Source organism: Numenius arquata, chromosome 5 (assembly GCF_964106895.1).
Source record: "Numenius arquata chromosome 5, bNumArq3.hap1.1, whole genome shotgun sequence".
In the NCBI taxonomy this organism is placed as follows: Eukaryota; Metazoa; Chordata; class Aves; order Charadriiformes; family Scolopacidae; genus Numenius; species Numenius arquata.
Window position 1 is genome coordinate 10,180,565 of NC_133580.1, and position 12,254 is coordinate 10,192,818.

At 42.9% G+C, this 12,254-nt stretch overlaps 1 protein-coding gene across 1 annotated transcript in view; it reads right to left on the reverse strand.

The window, feature by feature from the left end:
* The window catches only part of LAMP2 (lysosomal associated membrane protein 2), a 12,866-nt gene extending 5,453 nt beyond the window's left edge, over positions 1 to 7,413 (reverse strand). The window contains exons 1-8 of the mRNA XM_074147710.1: positions 7,347 to 7,413; positions 5,815 to 5,933; positions 5,071 to 5,284; positions 4,271 to 4,432; positions 3,259 to 3,476; positions 2,625 to 2,741; positions 2,261 to 2,339; positions 1,283 to 1,450 (exon numbers count right to left, since the gene is read on the reverse strand). Of these exons, the coding sequence (XP_074003811.1) occupies positions 1,283 to 1,450; positions 2,261 to 2,339; positions 2,625 to 2,741; positions 3,259 to 3,476; positions 4,271 to 4,432; positions 5,071 to 5,284; positions 5,815 to 5,933; positions 7,347 to 7,404 (1,135 nt within the window). The 5' untranslated portion in view covers positions 7,405 to 7,413. The remainder of the gene's footprint in view (positions 1 to 1,282; positions 1,451 to 2,260; positions 2,340 to 2,624; positions 2,742 to 3,258; positions 3,477 to 4,270; positions 4,433 to 5,070; positions 5,285 to 5,814; positions 5,934 to 7,346) is intronic.
* Positions 7,414 to 12,254: the final 4,841 nt, after the last annotated feature.

The window sequence follows — 12,254 nt, forward strand, 5'->3', positions numbered from 1 at the left end:
AGAATGCTGTCATCATCCAGCGAACACTCCTGGGCTGTAGATGAGAAAAAGGTTGCAACAAGGAATAAATAAAGACAGAATACTTGCCAAGTGTGGTATAAAAATCTGTTTTCCGTAATACGAAAGTGTTCAAAAATCAAGTATTACTACATCTTTAAATTAAGAGAGAAAGAACTGCAGAGGTCTCATGAGTACATCTAGCATATATTAAGCATTGTAATCACTTGGGACATTGGATAAACTATAGTAAGCTCATGGAAGTGCCCCTGGTGTACGAGTTTTCATATGCACACGGTCTGTACTAGACAAGGGAGCAGTCATTCTTCTCCTTTTAAGACAGAACCAGGCTTATCTATTTCAAGCTTAAGGCAAGTCTGGGGCTTTTACTCATTAATAAATGATTTGGTATCAAGAACCTGTCCCGAATGGAGACATGTTAGAGAGATGAAATAGCAACAATTAGGAGAAGGAGGAAGCTAGCCTCAACTTGAACTACAGAGTTAAATGGAACCCTAACTCTTCAGAATGTATTATCAAAAAAGCTGTTTACCCTGCATACATTTGGGGAGTTAACTTACCTCTGTCTAAAAAAAAGTAGTTGAAAAATCAGCACCCAATGTTTATGTCTACAGATTAGTCTAGTCAAGTAAGACTGTGCTGCAAGTATTATCATTAAGTACAAAGACCAGGTTACACTAAAGATTAGGAGGTAGTTTAAGCAATTCCAGTTTTCCCCAGACAAGACTAGGATAATGCAGCAAACAAACATTTTAGAATCTTTCTTTAGTTCTGGATATTCCAAGACTGCTTCTGAAAGAAGCTCCGACAGTTCTTTTTTCCCTGTAACACTCCTATTCCTTAAACAGACAGGTAAAGAGAAATGAAACACCTAATAGTATTACCAATGTCTACTTCTGCTATGTTTTGTCCCATTTTCTTATATATTCAAGCTACAAGAAGCTGTATGTCAAGATGATGTCAGATAACTTCTAACCTACTCTGCAAGGCAATGCTTAAGTCCTTCTTTGCTGTCTCTAGCTCCTTCAAGTTTTATGAAGGAGAACCAACATACTTAGCAGATATTTTTAAGTGAGAACAAATCTTTCCTTGAACTTGAATGTCAGTCTCAGAACTTATCTTCAAAAAAACCCAAAACCAAACCCAAAAAAAAACCCAGAACAAGAGGTTCAAACAGAAAAAGTGCTTGTGCTCAATGCTGGTGCGTTTTAACAGGTAACAATTTTGCAAGCATTGCAAGAATTAACAAAAAAAGAACTCTTACCTGTAGAGAACTTATTTTCCTTCACGAGGAATGGCTGAATCCATAGATTAAAAGTATGTATTTGAAGATCTTCATTAACCTGAAGAGTTTGCTCTTTTCGGCACATATAAGAACTACCAAGAAAAGCATCCCACTTGCTGAAATTGTTGTTATCTGCACTTGAAATGACTGAATAAAGGGGGGGGAAAAAAAAGGAAATTTGCATGCCCACTTTAAATGCAAGAGAGTTGCTAATACAATCAGAAGAATAAGGAGTTGAATCTAGAGTGGCCAACTTTTCAACACTGACTACTCTGAAAAATAAGGTAGTCTGAAGTGTGATTGATCTGCTTGACCAAAAGTCAGGCACTGAAGTTATTACAGTACTTGGCAGTAACCTCTCCTCCATATAGACGTGACATTAGACTTTCCTTGTTCCTCCACTCATCCCAACACTGCAGAGCCACGAGCAATTTGGTTTTAGTGCCCTTTTAACTGCAGTAGCTATCACAAGCAACTTTTAAAGAACAAAACAAACCAAACATATTTTGATTTGGAAAAAAGTATGCTTTCGTTTTTGAAGGAATGGTCTCTTTTCCCAGTGAGAGCTAAGCAGAAGCGGTTAGAAGACAGCAGCATCTTCAATCAAAGAAGACAACAGCTGGTTTAAGAAAAACAAAAAACTTCAGGGTTGGTACAACTGTATTTCACACCTCAAAAAATTATGTTACTGAAAACAGTTACAAAGAAGCCCTCTTATATACGTTTATCACAAAGTAAGAGACTCCATTAGCAGAAATTTCAGGAAAAGAGAATGATCCCACACTGTTGTTCAAAGTAACTTATAACTGTTTCTGCTTATTACTTTTGTTCCTACCAACTTAAAGAAGGAAGTAACAGTAAGCATGAACAGCATTGACAAAAAAGTCAGAAGTATTTGATAAATACAGGCATCGAATAAAAGCTTACACTTGCTTTAAGGCAGATACTATTTCTTACCAGAACCATTGAGACGGTTGAGCAGGGTAACATTCACCTCTTTCAGATAAAATTTTTGTACATTTGCACTTTCATTTTTCTGTTTAAGAAGCAAGAATCAACTGTCAGTATGCAATTCTGCATTTTTAACTTTAATAACACATGCATTACAAAAGGCTAAACACATTTACCACAGTCTTATGTTTTTCTACAACTTTAACCCAATTCTCCACTCGTCTTGAGGCAGTCAGCTAGAGCCAGTTCCACTTCCTATATGGGAACAGCCGACCACCAGCAAGTGACAGAAGGCTTTTACTATGAGCACTCATCATGCAATGCTGTTAAAGTGGAAGCTTGGTTTAAAATAAAAGAAGTTACTTACAACAACAAACGTGAACCCAATCAACGTGGTATTTCCATCATTCAATTTCAGAGTAGCTGTTCTGTTACCACATGTACCATCTGCACTAGTTGTCTTTGGATTGATGTTGATCAGAAGAGGCTGAAATACAGACATACCGCATCAAAGACATGCAGCTGCCATTCAGCATGCATTGTTCCAGTCAGCAGCAGTCTTGGGTTAGAAAAGCTTGTCATGAATATGACAGCAGTAAGATTGAGCCTGGCTACTATTGAACCGAGTTTACATGCTGGTAATACTGAAGCAAACAAATTGCCCGGTGAAGCCTTTATTTTGTTGACCTAATACAACAGGTTAGCTTTGGCTCCCTCTGTGGGGAAAAACACTATCTGCAGGTACCAACAGCCTTAAAAGCTTAGAAAGTTCCAGGCTTTCAATGTTAGAGGTTCCCCCAGTAACAAGTCACATCAAATCCACATAAGGTTTTGAAGCTAGATATTATGCCACAAAACTATTCTGACATCAGAGAGGTGCTATGTACAACACTTAAAAGCAGTTCTGGACAACCAGTGGCGTACAAAGCAAATACCCTGCACCCACATTTCACACCAAATAACTACAGCAACCTTTCTACTCTTCTAAAATAGAAGATGAGCACCTTGTCTTGGGAAACATTCAGCTGCAGCCCCACCGTAGCCAGAAGACAAGTTTTATTTCCACTTTTAAGAGAATAGTTTCCTGTGTCTGGATTCTCCACAGGTTTGGGAGCAGTGGTCGGAGCAGGTGATAAAGTGGTGGTAGATGCAGTAGTTACATTGGCAGTAGTAGGCGGAACAGTAGGTGCAGAAGTAGGTGTATCAGCACGACATCTAGACTCTGAAAAGCAATTTTAACCACCATTTCAGTGCTGAAAATTTTTAATAAAAATCTCTATTGAACTGATCTCTGAATCATAAGACATTGACTTCTCTGTTGAAATCTAGGCTTACTGGAAATATGTTCATCACCAAGTCAGAAGCCTCAAACTCAGCACTATGGGCACAGTATTCCAAACAGTTTACAGCTACCATTTATTCTCAGAAATTCTGTAATGCCTGCAGTTTTAAATCCATGAAGCATATGTAGTACTACTTATCTCCAACACATGGAAGTGAAACATACAGCCAAAGATAGCTAAGTGGTTATAAAAGTGTGATATGTATTTGCTGTAGATAAAGTCATCAACCCTATGAAGCTATATGTAGCAGGATGACGTGCTCATCTCTTAAGCAGTTGAGGTGTGAGATCTGACAACAGGCTCTGGACTATTTAAATGAAAAAGTAGAGGCTAGCACTAAAAATGGAAGGCAGTCAGTTAAAAGCCTCGAAACTCAAATGATCTGGTCAGCAACAGTAGTTTTGAAGTGCTTACTTTTAATACCCCTATTACTGGAATACATACTTTATTAAAATACCACCTTGGCACGGGAACAATCTACATTACTATCCACTACTAAATCTGTTCTACTAATCTATTTTTCCAGGAACAAGGAAAGACGTACTAAAGGATATTTACACGAACGTTATTCAACATAGCACATCTTAGAACTGGTGGATTTTTCATTATGGGACTTTGCTCCCTGCACTAAGGCGCAATACAAAAACGCTCATTCACAAATTGAAATGCTCACCTTTTTTACTGATTGTGCCATTCTGAACAAAAGCCTGCACAGTAACATTCCAGAAAATCTGTGTTACATTTTCTGCTTCAAGAAAGTCAGTATTATGACACACGAAGACGTTATTCAGTTGCACTGGACGCATAACAGCCTTTACAACAATAGTAACTGGTCCTACAAATAAGCACAAATATTTTAATACCTTATAATCTACAAGACCATTTATAAGTAGTGTTATGCTTTACATAATACCAGAAGACAGAGTAAGAGATAATTAAAGTTTAACAATCCCAGTCTCTCTTGAATGTTTTACCTGTGTGTCCTGACCTGAAGTGCTAAGTAGTGCAGAGAAGTAACCAAGCTTCCAGAATTAGACAAGCCATTAGAAAAGTGAACCTTTTTACTCAAGTTTTTCTTTAAGGAAAAAAAATAATCCTATTATTAATAGGTATCAGTACACGGAAAGCCTAACACTGTAGCGCTTTGCTAGGTGGAAAGCCAATAAGGCATACTAAAATGAATCTTCCATATGCCTGTTGTCTATTAGCGGCACCTCACTGATCAAGGCTCTTCAGTTAACCTTCCCCTCCCATTCTACTTAAAGGGAATCATACATTCAGGGACTCTAACCAGTCTGTATTCTTATACAATAGGTAAGTACGATGAACAACAGTTAGGCAGCATATGGCACAGAAGTCATTAGATACATTATTAGCCCATCTAACGTTGAAAAAGCCAACCAAGGTCAGGTACACGAGATCTGACATGCGTCTGAGGTTTTTTTGTAAGTAGGATTCTGCACTGAACGTTACCTTTTCTTTTAGCATCAGGAAACACAGCAGTATCATTGGTGTTGTAAGTAAACGTGACAAAGTCCCCCTGGTAAGTTTCATTGGTTTTTGTAAAGTTAACACTCCAAGAGTGACCTTCTCCAAACTGTACTGCCAGAAGTGCAGCTTGTGTGTCATTGCCACAGACGCTTCCATTGTGTGTCACACTGGATGACAAATTCAAGGTAGCATTTTTCTAGAAAAAAGGGCAATTTAAAAATGTTTTCACAGATAGCAGTTCTTCCCCATGACAACGTTATAAACCTGCTGGAGTCAGATGGAACCTTGCACAAAATTAGCAAGATTATTTTAGGTTATTCTACAAAATTATGAAAAAGGCTCCCTGACATCTGACTTAGAAAGGAGCCATATCAGATTCAACTACAGAAGTACAAATCTAACTTGGCTGTAAATCTTGACTGTACTGAGCTGCAATTTACACTTACTATTTGGGCTAAGAACATTACTACACTGACACCAAAAACCACCAAGCTTGAACAGTACACCATTTAAGTAAGTGCAATAAGGCACTTTCAGTTATTTGTATTATTAACTGAGAATATATGCTTTGTTTTAAAATGAATATTTAGAAATACTCCTATAGTGAAAAAAAGAAGTGGAAAAAAACCCCAAACACCCTAGGTAAAAGAGTGTACTTAAGCTTCTACCCAGGAAAGACAACACACAAAACAGAGTTATCAACAAAAGTTAACTCCAAATACTTACATAATCACTACTGTTTGTTTCATATTTTATCAAGAATCTCATCATCCATTCTGCATACAGGCACGTAGCATTAGAGGCATCCTTTACATCTACTTCCACTGCATAGGACTGGAAAAAACCTGTAAGATATAATTATTAGCTATTAAGACATCGCTTTTACTTCATTTTCTAGAACCACTTAAGAGGACAGCTCACTACAAAGCAGTAAGTTATTTCAGGACTGGATTCAATTTACCAGACACTGCAAGAGCAGCTAGATTTCTAAAAAGTCTTAAAACTAGGAAGCACACCATAGACTTATCAAGGCTAGATAAAAAGTTGAGAGAACGTTTTACAGTCTGTTTACCTGGCAAAGACTAATAATCTAAAGGAGTGTTGGCTTTCTGGTGACAGACTCAGTAAACTGAAGTGCATGAACATAGCACTTAAACAATGTTTGGCTTGCATACTGGGGTCTTGCTATTATCTTCATCATAGAATCATAGAACATATTGAGTTGTACCCATAAGGATCATCGAGTCCAACCCCCTGCTCCTTGCAGGGGTAAAGAGTAAACCATATGACTAAGAGTATTGCCCAGATGCTCCTTGAACTCCAACGGGCTTGGTGTCACGACCACTTCCCCAGGCAGCCTGTTCCAGTGACTGACCACCCTCTCAGTGAAGAGCCTTTTCCTAATGTCCAACCTGATGGAGCGTCATTCCATTTCCTTGTGTCCATCACTGGTCACCAGAGAGAGATCAGCAGCTCTCCCTCTGCTGCCCCCCTTGAGGAAGGTGCAGACTGCCATGAGGGCACCCCTCAGCCTTCTCTCCTCCAAGCTGAACAAGCCAAGTGACCTCAGCCACTCCTCAGAAGCTTTGCCCTCGAGACCCTTCACCATCTTGGTCACCCTCTGGACACACTCTAACAGTTTGATCTCCTCCTTGTATTGAGGAGTCCCAGACCGCACACAGCATCTTATCCATGTCACCAGCGGTAGGACTTGGATTGACCTCTAAGATGTGAGATTTGGGTGTCTTCACCGTGCTTCCACCATTTTTGCCTCAAAACACATGGGCATTACATTCCCTTTAGGTTTTTCAGGAACTTTTTATAGCTTCTGGGTTTCTGCCCCGGTGAATCTCCGTAGCCAATTCCGATCCGCACGCCTGTGTCCGCTGACCCCCACGGCTCCGAGCTGGGGCTGACCCGGGTCGCCAACGGCCCTGCAGCGCCGCCCAGCTGGGCCAGCAGCGAGCCGGCCGCCCTGGCCCACAGCCCTCAGCTCAAACACGGCCGTCAGCCGCTGGGCCAGACCCGCCGCACCCCGCCGCCGCCACCAGCAACAGGGGCTCGGCCAGGCCTGGGCCCCCGCTCCCCGTCCGCTGACACAGCCTGGGGGAGCTGCCGCCGGGCTGAGGCGGCGCCGGGCCCGCCAGGGCCTCGTCAGCCCGCGGCACCCCCGGCCCTTGAGCGACGCCGCGTCACCTACACGCACCCCCTCCCCCCCCGCCACTGGCCGCCCCGGGACCGGACGCCGCCCCGCTCACCAGAGGCGCCGAGCAGCAGGAGGAAGAGGAGGCAGGAGGAGGAGCAGCGCGGCGCCATGCTGGCGGCGGCGGGAGGCGGCGAGGGGCGAACGGGCGAGGCGAGCGGGCGCGACGAACAGCTCGCCATCGGTCATGTGAGGGGGGTAGGGGGCGGTGCCGCCCGCGCGCCGCCAATCGCCGCGCCGCGGGTCTCGATTCGATGGATCGCGGACAGGGCGGCGGGCGCGCACCGCCTCGGGCGGGCAGGTCCGCCCCTGCCCGGTGCGGCGGTGGGAGCGGGTCACCGGTGGTCTGTGCTGCCCTTCGGCAGCCAGTGCTGGCTCCTGTGAGGCTGCTCCAGAACCAGAAGAGGAAGCTGAGAGGAGATGCGCATTCGAAGAAGCTTAATATAGAGGCTTTCACTGCGAAAAATAAAGAATTAGGGTATTTTTCATGTTTACAGTAAATAAAAAAGGGGAGAAATGGGGTAATTTGACCTAAATATTTAAGCCAGTGGTGCAGGAGCAGCAAGAGCACTGCGGTGGGTTACCAGTGCATTTGAGACTGGAAGGAGGTATAAAATGTGATGGAGGTTGGATTGCAGCCTGGAGAGTATTGTTTCGGTGGAAGAGAGAAAGGGAGGCTGGCCTGGCAAAGGAAGGGGAGACGGGGAAGAAGAGATCGGGGCTGGGAGGCAGCAGGGAAAATGGCAGGCAGATGCTCAACTGCCTGGGGAGACGGGAGCTCTAGGGTGAGCGGGAAAGGGCCCTCCTAGAATAACATGTTCCTGTTTCTGATGCTGTGGGAGAACTGCAAATATTATTTCGAATAATCGAGCACTAAGAGACGTGCCAAATCATGGAGGAGGAAAATGAAAACTCCTGAAGAAGACAATAAAACACAGTGACCTGAGGCAGTGGGAGTGTAGACAGCATTGATAGGAAAGCATTTACGAAGTCTTGATGAAGTTGAAATAATGCAGTTTGGGTTTAAGAGTCAGTTAAATACTCTCAGTTGTATACTTGCAATCCCATCCTCTTCCAGAGGGTACCACAAACCCAAGCCTGGCAAGACAGGAGCACCACCGAAACCCATCCATTGTACAGATGGTTCCACACACAAACACTGTCCTGATCAGACATTCACTGCTTCTTTACATTTCTTTTTGTGCTTAATAAATGCACCTAGAACCAACTTACCATGTGCAGCACATACCTGCACATGCATGCCTAAGCATCGTTGCATGTGAGTATCAAAATTCATGTCATTTCAAAATACGTAGAAGGAATATTTTTTTTTTTATTTAGCCTTTAGGCTTAATTTACTGAAAACTTATCTGAAAAAATAAAGTTTATATTTAATAACTGAGCCAGCACTTGCTGTGGGCTGTGGGGGAGCATCCAGTAACAGCAGAACAGACAAAACCACAACTTCTGAAAGCAGCAAAGCTTTCGTCTTTCTCGGCTCCACCGCAGAGAATGGGGCACGTCAGAGGCGAGGGAGAATCCCGCTGCTGGGGCTTTTGCATTTCCTCAGGCTTCACTGGTTTAGTGCAAAGTCCTGTTTTTAAAAAGGGATCTCTCAGGGAGTTAGGAGCAATTAAATTAACAGGATTGGACTATTAGGAGAGAGACTTTGAATCAGGCTTTAATTAATTGGAGGAGGAGAAAATGATTGGTCTGTTCCAGGCAGTTTCTGTGGTGGTATGTCACTTTTTGCATCAGCTGGAACGTTTACTTCAGGAGGAGTTGCTTTATGTATAGATATTGGTATGTTCAAACACACCCTTGTTCTGAGTGAAGAATCCTGAATATTTTGATTTTTTCCTTGCATGTAGGAAATAATAGACTATAAAATGACTAGATGTTCTGCAGACATAAAAGGAAGACTGATTACCCTGTTTCCTTTATGCCAATTTGGTGAAGCTTGAAATGAAATCAAATGGTAGCTATCATAACAAGAAAATCTGTTTCTGTTGAATAACACAGAATAAAAGTAGCAACTGGTGTGGGATTAAAAGAACAGTATAGCTTATATAATTTAGCATAATGAAAAATATATTGGTTTGCATCAGAAATATAATTAATATCAGAACACAGATTATTTTCTCTCTTGGTTTGCACCTGGTTGCTTTGTCCTCTCCGCCATATAACTGCTTTCCACGGGCACTTTGTGGTATTACATCATTTTACTGTTGTTTGAGCCGGCACAGGCAGGACGCAGGAACAACCACAAAACGATGGATGAAAGGCAAAGAACAAATTTAATCTCAATACCTCGCAAACCAGGGAATCTCCGAAGCAGTACCCAGGCAGAGGCACGCACACAGGGGACAGAGGCACCGCGGAGCGAGAGAGTCCTTGTTAGTGAGAGAGCGAGAGCTCAGACTTGCTGTTCTCACCTGTATTTCAAGGATTCAAGCACACGTAGTTCTCTACTGTGCTTTGAACTTCTTCAGCAGCAGGGAAGGAATCTCAGGCATGTTCGATAAGGTGCCCCTGAGTCCATCACAAGCCTATGTTATCTAAGCGCGGATGTTCTGCTTGTCAAGCAGGTAAGACTAAACACCAATTAGTGTGACATATATGTTTTCCAGCACCCCATGTGCGAGTCACTTGAGCTTGTTTGCAGTCCTCCTCACTGATCTTCAGTTATTTTCCTACAACTGTGATCTTAGCAGGTGCACTTTTTATTCAAAGGCTTACTTCTTGCTTGCTGTATCAGTCGAGATAAATGAGAGGACAGTTCCTCCCTTAGACCTTTGGAAAAACAATGTACAAGCTAATCCTGCTTTCAGTTAAGTCAGTGCCAAACTGCTTATAGGAGTAGCTTAATAGAAAGATGAAGTTTTATGAATTCAGAGACTGTGAACTGGTGGTTTATTTTCTGTGTTGCAGAACACCACAGGAGAGACCGATGTGCCTGTGGTGTGTGTAAATCACGGCTCACCCTAGTGACAACATGGGAAGAGGCACCCAAAGGGTTTCTGCCCTTGTGTGGAGTCCTTGGGGAGACCAAAGGATCCAATTCCCCTGGCAGGGACTTGGTACAGGCACCTCGCGTTCACGTGCGGGATGATGTTTGCCCAGCAAAGCCCACGTGCTCCAGCCATGTGAACGTGTTAAAAAGTTGTTAAAAACAATGTTCTCTTGCATTAGCACAGTCACAGTCTCCTCTTGCCCAGCCAACTGACAGAAGCTTGGTTTTGGCACTATTCTCCCTAAATAGAAAATTTTTGGGCAGTTCCCAAAGCATATCTCTTGTTTATAGCTCTGGAAGGAGCAAAAATGAAACTCTATTCCCCTTTTGTTTAACAAATCCTGCAGCTTTCCTTAGAAAAAAAAAAAAAAAAGATTAGTGGTTGGCGTCAGATGTTTTCCAATTCCTGCTAAATTCCATGGATAGCTATTATATTCAGTACTTCCAGGTTTCAACCTCTACAAATATCCACTACATCTTAGTTATCATGAGTAATTTCTTTGTTGATTATGGCAATCTTAAAGAATGGTAGGATTTATGTGATAGTTGGACTTCAGTAACATAAAATCAAACTCATATGATCAGCTGTTCTCCTTTAATGGTAGAAGCATGAATGATTGCTACCATGATGCAGAGAAAATTCCTCACCCTCTTGCTTACCAGAGAGGAATGATTGTGCATTTGGCATGATTTTGGGAGCCACTGATGGATGGCAAGCTGATCCTGTTTCTCTAAGACATTCTTTATGTTTATTGCTGGGTGTGAAAATGAGGACTGTAATGTTTCTGTACAGCATTATGTTTTTACTGCATGTTATACTTAGTCTGATGTCAGTAGTTTTAAGAAGGTATTGACATGCACTAATAACAAATATGCAAAACCTTATGATTTCTTTTTAAAGCTTTGGTTCACCAAGGAATATAAATCCATGCCTAATTTCAAATATATAGGCTGTTCTTGTGACTTTCGTTCACATCATACTCTTGATGTCCAGCTTACGCTTAATCCTTTGCGAGCCTTTAGCAGTTTCAGATGGTTAGATGTTATATCTGTAATCAAACTTTTCTTAACCCTGGGACTTGCAAAAATTGATGGATGTGTGTGGTCAGAAGCAAATTGTCCAGTGTTTAATAAAGCACTGACCGACTTAACGTTTCCGATATCTGGTGCAGAAAAGTACAGCTTGTGGTAAAAACAAGAGAGATAATACCTAGGACATGCAGTAATCACTGCTTTTTTTCTCGTGTATTTTTATTAATTCTTTCAGATGTCTCTTTAAACAACAGGGAATTTTCTGTATTTTTTTCCAGGGAAAAGATTACGGCAGAACCAATTACTCCTTTCCAGGAGGCAGAGGAAGGATTTGGTACCGCTTCACGTGGGAGGGATGGAAAGAGGGATAGATTAATGCTGGCCGGAGGGGTCACAGATTCGCTCGGCATGAACTGTGGGGACCTTCTCGGGACTTTGCCAGCAGCTGTGAGAATTACAGGTGAATACCGAAATTTTCCTTCTCACGCAGCCCCAGTTTGTAGCCTGGGGAAGAAGGACACCGTAATGAAGACCATACTTTGTCCAGCACAGTGTGACATCTGCAGGGCTTCAGCTGCGTGTGCCAGCCTGCCCAGCGGTTGGAAAAGGGATGGCTCTGCTGTGCTGGCTCTGAAAAGATCGCTTGTTATCTACCAGGCGCGACAGCTGCGGTTCACCGCTGCTCCGAGCAGATGGCGGTGTTTCGGAGCCGCCGGGTTCTGGAGGAGGTGGTGGTGGGAAACCAAACCATTAAACGCTGCTGCAGGAAACTGCTGAGTCAAGAGTGGGGCAATCACGTGAAATGCCAAAAAAAGAAACCTCGGCGGGGAGGTGAAGGGGTCGGGGAGCAGGTGGCGGCGGGGAGCGGCAAAATTTCCGGCAAAAGCACTGGGAAATGAAAAACACGTTCAGGCGGGC